Source organism: Mauremys mutica, chromosome 4 (assembly GCF_020497125.1).
Source record: "Mauremys mutica isolate MM-2020 ecotype Southern chromosome 4, ASM2049712v1, whole genome shotgun sequence".
Taxonomy (NCBI): Eukaryota; Metazoa; Chordata; order Testudines; family Geoemydidae; genus Mauremys; species Mauremys mutica.
Genome location: NC_059075.1, coordinates 18492566 through 18505596, shown reverse-complemented (window position 1 = coordinate 18505596; position 13031 = coordinate 18492566). Strand labels below are relative to the sequence as shown.

The following is a 13031-nucleotide window of genomic DNA, read 5'->3' as shown; positions in this document are numbered from 1 at the left end:
TGCAGAGTCCCTGACTGCTCTGACTGCTTGCCTACACTGAGCAGTCATGGAACAGTCCACTGACCAAACCACAATGGTCTAAGGCTTTGCCAGTGGTAGACCTTTGGGTCAAAAATTTCCCACCATTTCAAATAGTTCAGCTCCATGGGTGGTAGCGATGGTGAGAGTTCTGTGTGGAAGGGGCTGCCTGCAGTTGTCAGCATTTTACTCTGTCCTAGAGATGAGACACCGCTTAATGTGCTGGCTCCCATTTTTGCTACCACTTCTACAGTTGAACTGATAAAAAAAAAAAGCTTCTGTAGATAAGGCCTAAAATAATTGTTTCCTTATCTTCCTAGAAATAGTGTCTCATTAGTATAGCTCTATATATAGCATCACAGGGTACTGAGGAAATGAAACCAAACAAACTGGATCCTTTTAATCAGAATTGTCTTCCTCTGTAGGACTGAAGCTTGGGCTACACTACAGAGCTAGGTTGACATAAGCTGCTAACTATGTCAGTGTTTACACTACAGCCTTGTTTCTTACATCGTTGTACTACACCGACATAATCACTCCACCTCCACGAGAGGCGTAGGGCTTATGTTGGTCTAGTTAGGGGATGCAGTGTCTGTGTATACACTGCGTTCCTTACATCAGCTGTTAGCTGTCTCCAGCCGGGCTGCTGCCAGGTCTTCGTTCCAAGCCAGGCTGCCACCCAGGTTCCTGGCTTGGGCTGCTGCCCAGGCTCCCCACTGGGAGACTTGCTGCCTCCCCTCCCCCCCGCCCCCGGTCCCAGATCCCCGCTGGGAGCACAGCAGCCAACCTGACTCTGGGTGCTGATATCTCTGCTGGAGGTGATAAGCCCTGGGCGTTGCTCCCGGCTGAGAGCGGGGAGGCGAGAAGCCCGGGAGGCAGCTGGCAGGGAGCTGCGCAGAGCTGAGTGCCCTGGCTCTCAGCACCCCACACTGCCCCTCTTCAGTCGGTGGAAGCACTCCTGGTGAGGACACACACCACCGACAGAAGGGGGGTAGTGTGGACATCAGCCACCGCAGTAATTACTATTGTGGCTGTAGGTCGATCTAACGTGGGTCGACTTACGTTTGTAGTGTAGATGTGCTCTCTGATTATCTTTGGATATACAGTCAACAACAGTACTAGTAAATAGAGTGAACTGATGGCTCAGCATTATAAATGTTCCTTTTTCATAAGTCATTTTTTTCATTTTTTAAACATTTAGTTAAAATTTTCCTGCTCAAGATTTATAGATATCTTTTAAAGTGAAGCTATTGTAGTCTTACTTGTTGCTAACTGTGCTTTCGCAGCTAATCAGGAGATACTGCAGAAGGTGGAAGTAGAGTATGAAACAATGCCTGGGTGGAAGACTGACACGACCGGGGCGAGGAAATGGGAGGATCTCCCACCCAAGGCACAGAATTATATTCGATGTGTGGAAAACCACGTTGGAGTGCCAGGTAAATGTCTCTTCACTGTGCTCATGGAGAGGCCATGGCATGTACATGAGACTGTGAATGAATACTCAGCCTGCTAGCCAGTATAGGTCTTTGATGGAGCCTGAAGCAGTGGAGACACCAGAGTGCAGGGCAGGTGGGAGATCTCAACCAGGAGCAACTAAGGCAGCATGCTGTATGTTCTCTCTCTCTGCTTCCCCCTTCCTCCCACTTGTCTTATGTGTCCGGGGGGATGTTGCTTTTCTCTTTCCCTTTCCTCCAACTCCCTTCTTTGTGCTTCAGGGTGTATGTGTGAAGGGGGAAGGGTATCACATACTGAGTCAGGTATTGAAGATTGTCCCACCCACTGCTGCTGTTAATGGTGGTGGGGGGGTAATGGGACCATGGGATTGGCTCCTGCCTGCAGGAGCTGGAGCGGGAGGCAGTTTGCTACCATCTCCTGCCTAGCCAAGTAGCTATCTTGGGCTACCTGTTTCAGCCCTACCATTTCCTCCCTTGATATAGTTGACAGATCTCCTTTGACTCCAGGATTAGACTGATCCCTAGTTTTGGGGTCTGAAAGGGTTTTTCCCCATATGTCAAAAGTGGCAAATTACCATATGGGTTTTCACTTTCCAGCCAGCACCCAGGAGGTTGGATTTGGTGACTGTCAATTACTTGTCACAACTTTGGCATATTCCAGTGCAGTTGAGGAGTAGGTTAGAAGGTGTTTCATGGAGGTCCCTGTAACTCAGTGGGCTGCCTGGATATGGTCCTGGGAGCAGCAATGCATGGTGAGCAGATATGTCTCCATGTCTCATGCAGATGTAGCTCCCCGCTCATCTTACATCTTCTACCTCTGACGTGGAGGAGGCGAGTGTGTTTGGGGCTCTAACTTCCAGTCAGGGTCCCTTGGCAGCCTTTAGAGTGTAGAGAGGGCATGGCCTTCACACTGACCCTCACATTTGTAGTACCCAAGGACATTGGTGCCAGTGGAGAGCTTCACTGGATGAACCCTACCAGATAGTTGGAATGATTACCCCATCTGTGTAATCATTTTAAAATAAAGTGACAACCTACATATTTAACCATGCTATGGTGTTTGTGTCTCATGGTTTTCATGTCCACATCAAGACAACTATAAAGTCTGACAGAATTCTTGCTGTAGATTGCATGGGTTTAGCTAGACACCCCATCACCCCAGATAATGACAGCTGAACATGCAACTGAAGTGCCTCACCCTTCTGTTAGGCCTTCAAACTGCAATGCTTTGTGTTTATGGCATAATTACTCCATGCTTTCAATGCTCCAGTATACTGTGTGTTAGTGATACAGCAGGAGAAACTATTTAACAGAGACACTTTTTCAGCACATTGTTTCAGGTGTGGAGTTTGTTGGTGATTATGTACCGAAACTTCATATTAAAAAATGAAAAATATTAAAATTAATTAATTATACTGTTTACTCCCAGTCAGTGTTCTAATAGTCGTTTCTCTCCCCTTCTCTCCCTCGCCAGTAAAATGGGTTGGAGTTGGAAAATCAAGAGAGTCGGTGATACAGCTATTTTAAACAAAGAACATCAGTGATGAGAAGCACAATTTAATGTTCATTTGTTCCTTACTACTCCCACGTTAAAATGGAGATGCTGTTTAAAACCAAAATGTTCTTCTAGGAAATGATTAGAAAGAAATATATATTGTATACATTAATATTTTCATTTATCAGTAAATGCAAATAGTCAGTGATAAAAATCTGTTTGGTAGCCACCATCTTTATCTCACACACATATGCGCAAAAGCATAAAGAAGTCAGTAACTGAATAAGAACAGGAATGAAAAATCAAGTGTTTTTCTTTCTTTTTCTCTGACTTGAGCCATGTTGCTATTCAGAAGTGTTTTACGTCCATATGGAGTTATTTCTTCGGACTGTTGACAATACTGAACGTTTTCCAGTCGTTACTGAACGACTGGAAAAGCTGAAGTTATTCTTCAAAGGGAAATGTTATAATTCCTGTTTCTGTGGGTTGGCAGCAATAGGACATATATATTGCATTTAAAATTGGCCTGGTTATGTAGATCCTCAATCCCTAAAACACAATAAAATTAGGTAGGCATTTTTGATTACACAAAGCAAGGCAAATGCGATTAGCTTGAAGCCTGAGATTTTTTTTACAACCTATTAAATAAATGGGAGAGAAGCTACAGTGATTGTATCACACAGTGACACAAGCCAGTAACTGAGGTAACTTTTGGGGATGAGCCAAACTGGAGATAGCTGAGCTGCCTATGTATTTCCTTCAAATCTCCTGTTTACCAACAGGCACCCCACATGGAGGCTGGCAGAGGAGCTTTCCTTCCCTCAAAATAAAGGAAATCAGAGGAGTGGTGAAGGGTTTAAAGGGCCCCCAAAGCCACAGAAATGGCATGTGGGGGAGGGAGGGAGTAGAGTCAGTGCAGCATGTTGCACCTTCTCCCTGAATCTGAGATGTGTCTCCATGCAAAGACTGTACGTCTGGAGCAACCCGGATTTTGTTGGGCATAGGTGGTGAGGCACTGGAGAGCGCCAGCTGTATGGTGGCATGCTGTCCTCCAAATCTGGTGCATTTCCAAGCATAAATCTGTGTATGATTTAATGCTGCTAGTCGCAGCCTTAACTCTCTTTCCCAGCTTTTGACCCCATTCACCAAACTGTAGGCGGTGATACCTGGTGCTAAAGGAGCAGGGGCGGCTCTAGACATTTCGCCGCCCCAAGCACGGCGGCATGCCGCGCGGGGCGCTCTGCCGGTCGCCGGTCCCGCGGCTCCGGTGGACCTCCCGCAGGCGTGCTTGTGGAGGGTCCGCTGGTCCCGCGGCTTCGGTGGAGCCACGGGACCAGCCTTCCCTCCGCAGGCACGCCTGCGGGAGGTCCACCGAAGCTGCGGGACCAGCGGACCCTCCGCAAGCACACCGCCGAAGGCGGCCTGCCTGCCGCCCTCCCGGCGACCGGCAGAGCGCCCCCCATGGCATGCTGCCCCAAGCATGCACTTGGCTTGCTGGGGCCTGGAGCCGCCCCTGTAAAGGAGGGAGCATATGACAGCACAGCTCCTGACAGGGCTGAGCTGTTTGGGCAAAGGAGGTACAGCACAGAGGTTCCAAAATTTCCAGGGATGGATCTGGATTTCCTCATGGATCCTCTGGTTCTGCATGGTTAGAAGGCCGTGCTGGCTGCCCTCTCTGTGTGGCCCAAGCCCCTCTTTTAGAGAGGAGAATGCCGCAGAAACTGAATTATTCCAAAAGTTGTGGAATTTTCAGAGCACATTGACTTTTCTGTAAGTTTTTCCACAGGTGGGGAGAATATAGCCCAATATTTTTATGACATTCCCAGATGCCTTGGCGCACATCTAGGAATGGCATCACCGCCTCTGCTGGTTCCCAGTGCATTAATGCCATGATTTCCTTTGTGAAAACGCCCCTTTTTGAGACAGTACTTCCAGGAGTGATGGCATCCAAAATGGTGGTACCCTTGGGTGCAGAATGGGGAAAAATAAGATCTGTCCATGGACCTCCAGATCCAGTGACCTCGTGTGCACTCCCCTATGTTGTCCCATCTCTTACAATTATCTAGATATCTTTTAACATTTAAGGTCTGTTGTATTTTTTTAAAGTAAACATGACATATGAGCAGCCATGGCTTGTATAATGACAAGGTAGTAAAGCAGTTTATATTATCGTACAAAGATGCATTGAGGCTTGTAGTACAGTCCCTCTGCACCCTCCTCTGGCTGCAGTGCAGTCTCTTCACACCCTATCCAGCACAGCCTGTGGCTTTTTGGATAAGTGCTGCGTTTGTAAAAATTGTGTAGGGGGCCAGGAGTCAGAGGATGAAGCCTTCAGTGGGGGTATAAGGAGTAGAGACCCCCATACTTGGTAAGGCCTGGCAGAGGGGTAGCTGGGCCAAATTTGAGTGTCATTGTGACCCTCTGCACCAGATCTCAGTGCCACTCATATTTGGTCCAGTCAGGCAGGTAACCATGGCTGGGGATGGGCCCGCTTTCCCCATGAGTCCATATAACCTGGCTCCTATGGCTCTATGCCACACTCTAGTCCTTTATGTCCAGTGATTTAAGCACAAGAACTCCTGAGTCCTAACCCTGACTTCTTCTGTGGCGTAGGGCAAGTCATTTAACCTGTGTGCCTCAGTTTTGCCATCTGTAAAATGGCAGATAATAATACTTACTATAGGTTTTATGAGGATTAATTAATATGGGCCAAATCCTGTGGTACTTACTCTTCTCTTTTACTAGGCAAAACCCCCATTGATAGTCAATGGGAATTCTGCCAGCGTAAGGACTGTAGGATTCAAACCTTATGTAATGTTTATAAAGCACTTTTGAAAGGCGCTCTGTAAGTGCTAAGTATTATTATTAACACTGTAAAATGTAGCCCATTTTATGAGGTATCTTAAGCACAAGCACTCTTGGCAATGCACTGCTAATCAAGTTTCATTTCCAATGGGCTCAATCTCGTGTCAGTCATCCATTAGACGGTTCAGATTGATTCCTTCCCTCAGCCCACTGTGCTCAGCACATTTTCATTAGCGCATAGTCATTTTATTTGGGCTTTGTTCAGTTTTATAGGATTAGGGCCTCAGTGAGTAACAGTTACTCACAATGTACCAACAACCATCAGATTAAATGATCAACCCTAAATAAATCATTTTGGTACATTAAACATGAAGTTATTATAAATTGATTGTCACAGGATCAATGTCTCTTGCTTGACCTAGATCTTTATTTTCCATGAAGTGCCGTTCCATTTTGCCTTTGCTTTAGGGCCTCATCCAAGCGCACTGAGACCCTTGATTTGCACCACATCAGACCATTATCCTGTGACACTGTTCTGTTCCACTGTTCTCTTGCATTTAATTGAATTGAATGGGTTTTTTTAAATCAGATTTCTTCCCCTCCTGAATTCTGGGAATTTTGCCACTGTGTTCAGTGTGAACAGGTTCAGGCCTTTATTTTTAGAAGTTCTTTACAGGCTATGTAGTGACACAGACTTTTAAAAGGAACATGTTTGATGTAAACCATACATTTATCTTGACTGTTTCCTGTGGCAGACTAGTTTAGATTGGAACCTTTGCTTAGAATAATAATCACTCTGGCTAATTTAATTTTTCTTTGCACACAGGTTGAATGTAATAATTTTTTTAATTTGTTCATGTATCATGTTGTTAGATGTATTGATGGGAGAATAAGGGGAAATGTCTACTAATACGGTATTATATTGTGATGGATTACAGTAAAAAAAGTTACTAAACCATTCAGGTAAAACATGTATTTGACAGGTTTTTGTCAGACTTGCCATCACATTGTGGCCTTCATAATCAGGTGTACACTTCCTAACATATGCTAGCTTTTTGGGTGGTTTCCCTGTATTTTTTAACTGACCTGTATATGCTCTTACAGCACTAGCCAGCTGCATTTTATAAATTGATATAAATAAAATGAAGAGTTTTCAAAGTAATGTGCAAAATGTACATACACACTCCCACGCACCCATGTAGATTTTGCAGGAAAACTTTGAAATCTCACTTCATTATTTTACCCTCAAAGACACATTTAAATTCATTTAAAAACAAATATTTCTGAGAGTTTGGGGACAAAATTCACTACTTTCAAATCCAGAAACAGTCAAGTGTTTCCTAATGCTTTTAAAATAATTATCAAGAAGCTTTGCGTGAGAAGTGGATATTTTCTTTCTAGATATGAGTAGCAGATATTTACTATTGGCATTTCATTCGTATATTCTTAGGAATGGATAGGGTGATTTTCCTACTTATAAACCAGGTTTGGGGATTTTACCACTATCTCCACCAATCTGGAGTCCTGGCTAGCAATTCCTACTTAACTGACACACACACTTACTTCACTCATGAAGCTGAACTTTTCCCTTTGAACATCTCGTGACTGACTCCAGTGAATTCTTTCCATGATAAATTGCTTAAAGAAATTTGAACAATTAACTCTCTACAGTTCTTTATCATTACAAATCCATCCATAACACACCATTGGGGAAAGGAAGGAAAAAATGATCTCACCTAATATAACTAAGACCAACCCCTACAATATGGCAGGCCTTCAGATTGGTGGGGGTAGGGACTTTCGGGATCCTGTTTTACAGGCAGGAAAATCTCCATTTCTCATTATCTCCTGAAACCAATCTGCAACAACAGGCCTTTTACTTCAGTGTCCATATCCAATGAGCGAGAGACCAGGTCAGTACGTCTACTGAAGGTAATGTCTGACAAGGGACTGGAGAGACTTCTGTGTTGCCAGTTGATAAATCTTGCCTACAAAGGTTGACTTGCTTTCCGACAGTCACATGAAGACACCCTCAATGGAATGAGCATTGACTGGTAACTGTGGCCTCTAAAGCAGTTTCATCACACCCCATAAATAAGGACTTGTGTAAATCAATTTACTTTTTTTAAAGAAAATTAATGACAGTGCAAATGGCAAAGTATTGAATTTCACTGAGTTTGCACAGAATGAATTTTACAAGTTAACATTAGTCAGTTCAAAGGATGAAATGAATTTTACAAGTTAATTTAATCAGTTTTACAACTAAAATGTATTCCATCCTGGAAATTGACTGTTAACTTGTAGAATTCATTCCATCCTTGGAATTGACTAACGTTCACAGTTTGGGGGCATTTTCATGATTTCTGTGTCCTCCATGAAATTGTGGTTTACACAGGGCCCAATTTATAAGGCACTGGTGTGTCTGGAGCTGCCAGAGGCAGAATGGAGACTGGGTTGTATGCTGAAGCTACCAGTCAGGAGCCCTCCATGGGAAAAATTCTGCTTTGTGATCAGTCCAGCTGGGCAGTGGAGAATGCTCTACTCCTCTCCTGGTCCAGACTCAGAAAGAAGGAGGGGGGCATGATGAGAAATATTGTGGTAACTGGGTAACCATTTTTACTTTGTAGAAACATACTAAATAAAGGGCATTCCTGGTCTTAACCATTTTCTAACAATAATGACTGTTTATGGAGCCAAATTTCACAGGTCCTACTTACTCCTTACAGAGGGCCTGATCCACACACGTGGGCCTGTATGCATGGATCACACGCCTCCCCTGAGCGAGTGGGGGGGGGTTTCCTCACCCCTTCTCCATACCAACCTCCATCCTCTCTATTGTCCTCCCCCCCCCCCCCCACACAGTCTTTCAGAGAGCACTCTGTGCATCTGGGAATCTACACAGTGGGTGGGCTGGTGCATCATCTGTCCCTCCCCCTCCCAGTGGATCCTGTAGGAATCAGGGCAGAAAGAAAAGACAGCTCCCAACTGTGTTATCTCTCTAAAAGTTCCTCCTCTATGGTGTAGGCACCCCATTAAAGGAGTTCCCCAGGCAGTCATCAGATGCAGAAGTGCTGGCTGCATGCTCCAGTAAAGCTAAACGGCCAAAAAACCTGGTGCCAAAGACTCTCAGCAAAAAAAAACAAGGAGTCCTTGTGGCACCTTAGAGAATTTATTTGGACATAAGCTTTCGTGGGCTACAGCCCACTTCATCAAACTCTGCAGAAAAAACCCTGGCCACCATTGTATCTTGAGGGATTTCAGGATTTGTAGATTGGTACTGCAGCCTATTAAATGGGGTGAAAAGACTGGACTCTCCCTCCACCCCAACAGAATAATCAGGGAGAAATCTCTTCCTCCCATTGATTTTACTCCAGGCTGAGGCAACTGGGCTCTAACTTATGGCCCAATTTATGAATTCCCAATTCAGGAATTACTCAAGTGAATTGCAAGATTAGAGCCAGCCCTATGAGAGAAGAGTGAGTACTTCAGTATTGGCCCACAGAGATTACTTCTGATCTACTATATTTACAGGAAATTCAAGGGAGTTCAAAATACCTGCCCATGTTATTAATTAGTAACTGTAGATGTTCATTTTTACAAACAAATAGTCTGAATTAAGTATTTACTTATCGCCCCATTGAGTCCATCTATAAGCAATAAATAACAGAAAAAAAAGACTATGAGCATATTCAGTGCATAATTTACTTTTTTTTGCAGCAAATTCTGGCCTGCAAATGCATTTTTCAAAAGATAAAAATAAAATAGATTTTTACACTGACTCACCAAATGTCTGTCAATCTTTCCCTTTTCCCTTGAAAAATTATAATTGTCTATTTGTAATGTATTTGCAGTTCAGAGAGGATATACCTCACATTCAGAAATGCAGTACATGCACCAGGGTTTAGGACTAGGTTGCATGCCTCAGTACAATCTGTCCTCCACCAGTGTTAGGTTTCCAAGAGAGATCTTTTTAGTATTTTGTATCCTGCTTCTGGACAAGTGGGTGTAGTGTACTTCTGAAAGCCCTTATTGGTTACTGAAATTCTTTAAATATTATGATGAGAAATAATTTTCTGTGAACCACAAAACTCAAATTTACAGAAGAAACCCACAAAAAAATTACTATATGCTTATACCACAGGCAATTTAACAGCATGAATGTGTTCCTCTGAATTAATAACTACTCACCAGTGACTTTTTTTAAAAATTACTGTTCTAACTTCTGATCTCATTACAATGTTGTAAATCTGGTGTAAACCCTGTGTGAATAACATCAGAATCAGGCAATATGATATTTTAGTTGCCAGATCAGTATGGTGTCTAAATCACCACTAGCAAGTCCGATTCTCTTCTCACATTAGTGTACATCAGAAGTAATTGCACATAAGTCTTTGGGCCTGATTCTCTTCTGACGCAAGTTTTACCTCAATGCAACTCCAGTTACTTCTGATTTACACCAATTTGAAGACAGAACTGGGCCCAGTGGAATTATAGCAGTGTAAAACTGGTACTCAGGAGAGAAGAAGTAGGCAAAAGTGTATAACTGAAGTCTTCCATTTATTTCTATAAACCATACTTGACCTCTCAGTCTTTGTCCTCAAAGAAAACCTTGCCAATACCTTCAAAAGACAAGCCTGGGAGCACAATTTCATAACTTTCTTAAAAACAACGAGGAGTACTTGTGGCACATTAGAGACTTAAAAGTACTTGTTATTTTTGCTGATACAGACTAACATAGCTACCACTTTATAATTTTCTTAGACACTAAAACTCATGAACTCGATAAACACACTGGATTTATGGCTCATTAAAACAATGAATAACCCATTAGCCCTCCTTCCTCCTAGACGTTGAATGGTCTCTTAGAATATGTGTTAACTGCTTTCGCTAAACAAACTGTTCCACCCTGTCATCTCTGTGACTCAGTACCTTTCCCACTGGGAAGAAAAGCTGTGTGTAAGCTTGAAAGCTTCTCTCTTTCACCAGCGTAAGTTGATCCAATAAAAGACATTGCCTAAACCATACTGTCTCTAGCATTTATTCAGATGTGAGCACATATATTTAAAATAGACACATTTTGCGGTCCACTTCTGCATAATCCTGTATTAAACACTGAAAGGGGGGACCAGATGCTTAGCTGAGATAAAATGACATGGTTCTGCTTACACCAGTTGAGATTCCGGCTCAGGATGTGAACAAAGGGGAAATATTTAGTACAGAATGTATCCTGTTGTCCCGTAACAAATACCCATTACATTGCAAAATGATACAAAAAATATATTTTTGCTTTGCTATGATCCATCACTTACTCAATCGGTGGCAAAGTTGATTGCCAATGCAAATCATTTTTAAATCTAGGTGTAACAGGTGCACCTGGAAAAATATGCCTGACTGTAGAGCTTGCATAACCCCATATTTGTATGCATAAACCAGAATTTGTGCACACAAAGTAACTGTGGATACAAATGATTGACTAAATACCTTATACGTGGACAAAATGGGTTCATTATATTTAGTGCATTTGTGCTCAGATATTTGCATGCACTACTGCATAGCTAAGTTCCCTCTAAACTGCACGGCAGTGAGCCTATTATGCGCCGCACAGGTGCTCAGGGCTGTGGCAGGGAGAGATTCCTTTCCCACAGCCCGAACCCAGCCCTGGCACGGACCTGCCGCAGCTGTGGGAGAGGTGCCTCTCCCCTGACCTCAACCCAGCCCTGCCCAGACCTGTCATGGCCATGGGAGAGGCACGCCTCCCCTGACCTCAACCCGGCACCTGCCGTGGCCTGGAGAGGTGCCTCTCCCCCCAGACCAGGTGCTGCTGTGGGGAGAGAGTGCTGGGAGGAGTTCTCACTCCCCACTGCAGCCCCAGGGCAGCCTGCACCCCAAGCCCCTCATCCCTGGCCCCACCCAGAGCCCACACCCCCAGCTAGAGCCCTCAACCTCCCCACACTCCAACCCTCTGCCCCAGCCCTGAGCCCCCTCCCACACTCCGAAACCCTCAGCCCCACCCCCGCCACATGAATTTTGTTATGTGCACCAATATGGAGGTGATGTGTCCATATTGGTGCACATAACAAAATTCATTCTGCACATGGGTGGGAAAGATTAGAAGGAGCACTGCTGCATAGTTCTCTTTTTTAGTTCTATAGCTAGATTAAAATAATCTGGAAGAAAACAAAAGGAAACCCTTAAGGGAGACGTGTAGAAAAAATAAATAAAGAGGCCTCTTTGTAACACCTGTACCTATCCAGCTGCAAAAAACAATGACAGACCTGTAACAAAGTATCAAACCACAGTACTGGAAATACCCTGCAGCACTAGTGGAGGAAAGCAAGAATGTTGTTGGTATAGCATAGTTGATAGAATAGTAGCACACTATGAAATTTGTCCAAACCATGCTAATTTAATAGCTAGTGCTGGCTGTCACATCGACTGCAGCATCTTGGCATAAAACACTATAGTCAAGAGCATATCCCTAAATCTGCATTTATTCTTCATTTATCAAACTTTATTTGATGCATATATTTATTTATCAATGTTAGAACCATGATCTCTGCTGCTAAAAATATAAATATTCATTATAAAATAATAATACACAACTTTGTTTTGGCACTTGCTATCAGATAATTGCTGAATATATAGCACCTTCCATGGAGTTTGTAAACATGTTGACTTGTTAAGGTTGACAGGCTATAATTAGGCATGGGAGAATAAAGTTTTGTTTTTAATTTTGATGGATAATATTGATGTTTATTTTTGCATTTTCCAACTTTTATCAATTTAAATGTTCACAGTTGTGGAAAATTATTGGGTTTAAGCTTTTTTTTATTTGTATCCATTTCCATTTTCACAGTTCTTGGAAATTATGGAGGGGTGTCAGACAATACGGTGGTCAGGAAAGTAATTATTTAATGACAGTAGAAAAATTCAAAAAATTAAAGCTTGTAAATGTTAAAATGCAAATTGTCAACATCCCATGTCAAAATATATAAACTAAGTATCCTTAAATCAAACTAATACATTCTCAAGCAGCATTTTTCTTACTTGCCTATCCGCAAACTTCAGTTATTATTGATGGAAATTTTTTCTTGTTAGTCTGTGTCATACAGTGACATTTATGTTTACCAACTGTGATGTTGTTTAATTAAAATATAACCATGCCAATCATAGCTACCACTGTATATAATTGCAATAAATCTTATACAAAACTTAACAACTGGCAGAAAGGGTTAAGCACCCTGCAGGCTAAATGACCC

General features: G+C 43.0%; 1 protein-coding gene across 1 annotated transcript in view; it reads left to right on the top strand.

Moving 5' to 3' along the window:
* ADSS1 (adenylosuccinate synthase 1) overlaps window positions 1-4206 on the top strand; it is a 29606-nt gene extending 25400 nt beyond the window's left edge. The window contains exons 12-13 of the mRNA XM_045016598.1: window positions 1305-1454; window positions 2947-4206. Coding sequence (XP_044872533.1) covers window positions 1305-1454; window positions 2947-2999 — 203 coding nt within the window. The 3' untranslated portion in view covers window positions 3000-4206. The remainder of the gene's footprint in view (window positions 1-1304; window positions 1455-2946) is intronic.
* Window positions 4207-13031: the final 8825 nt, after the last annotated feature.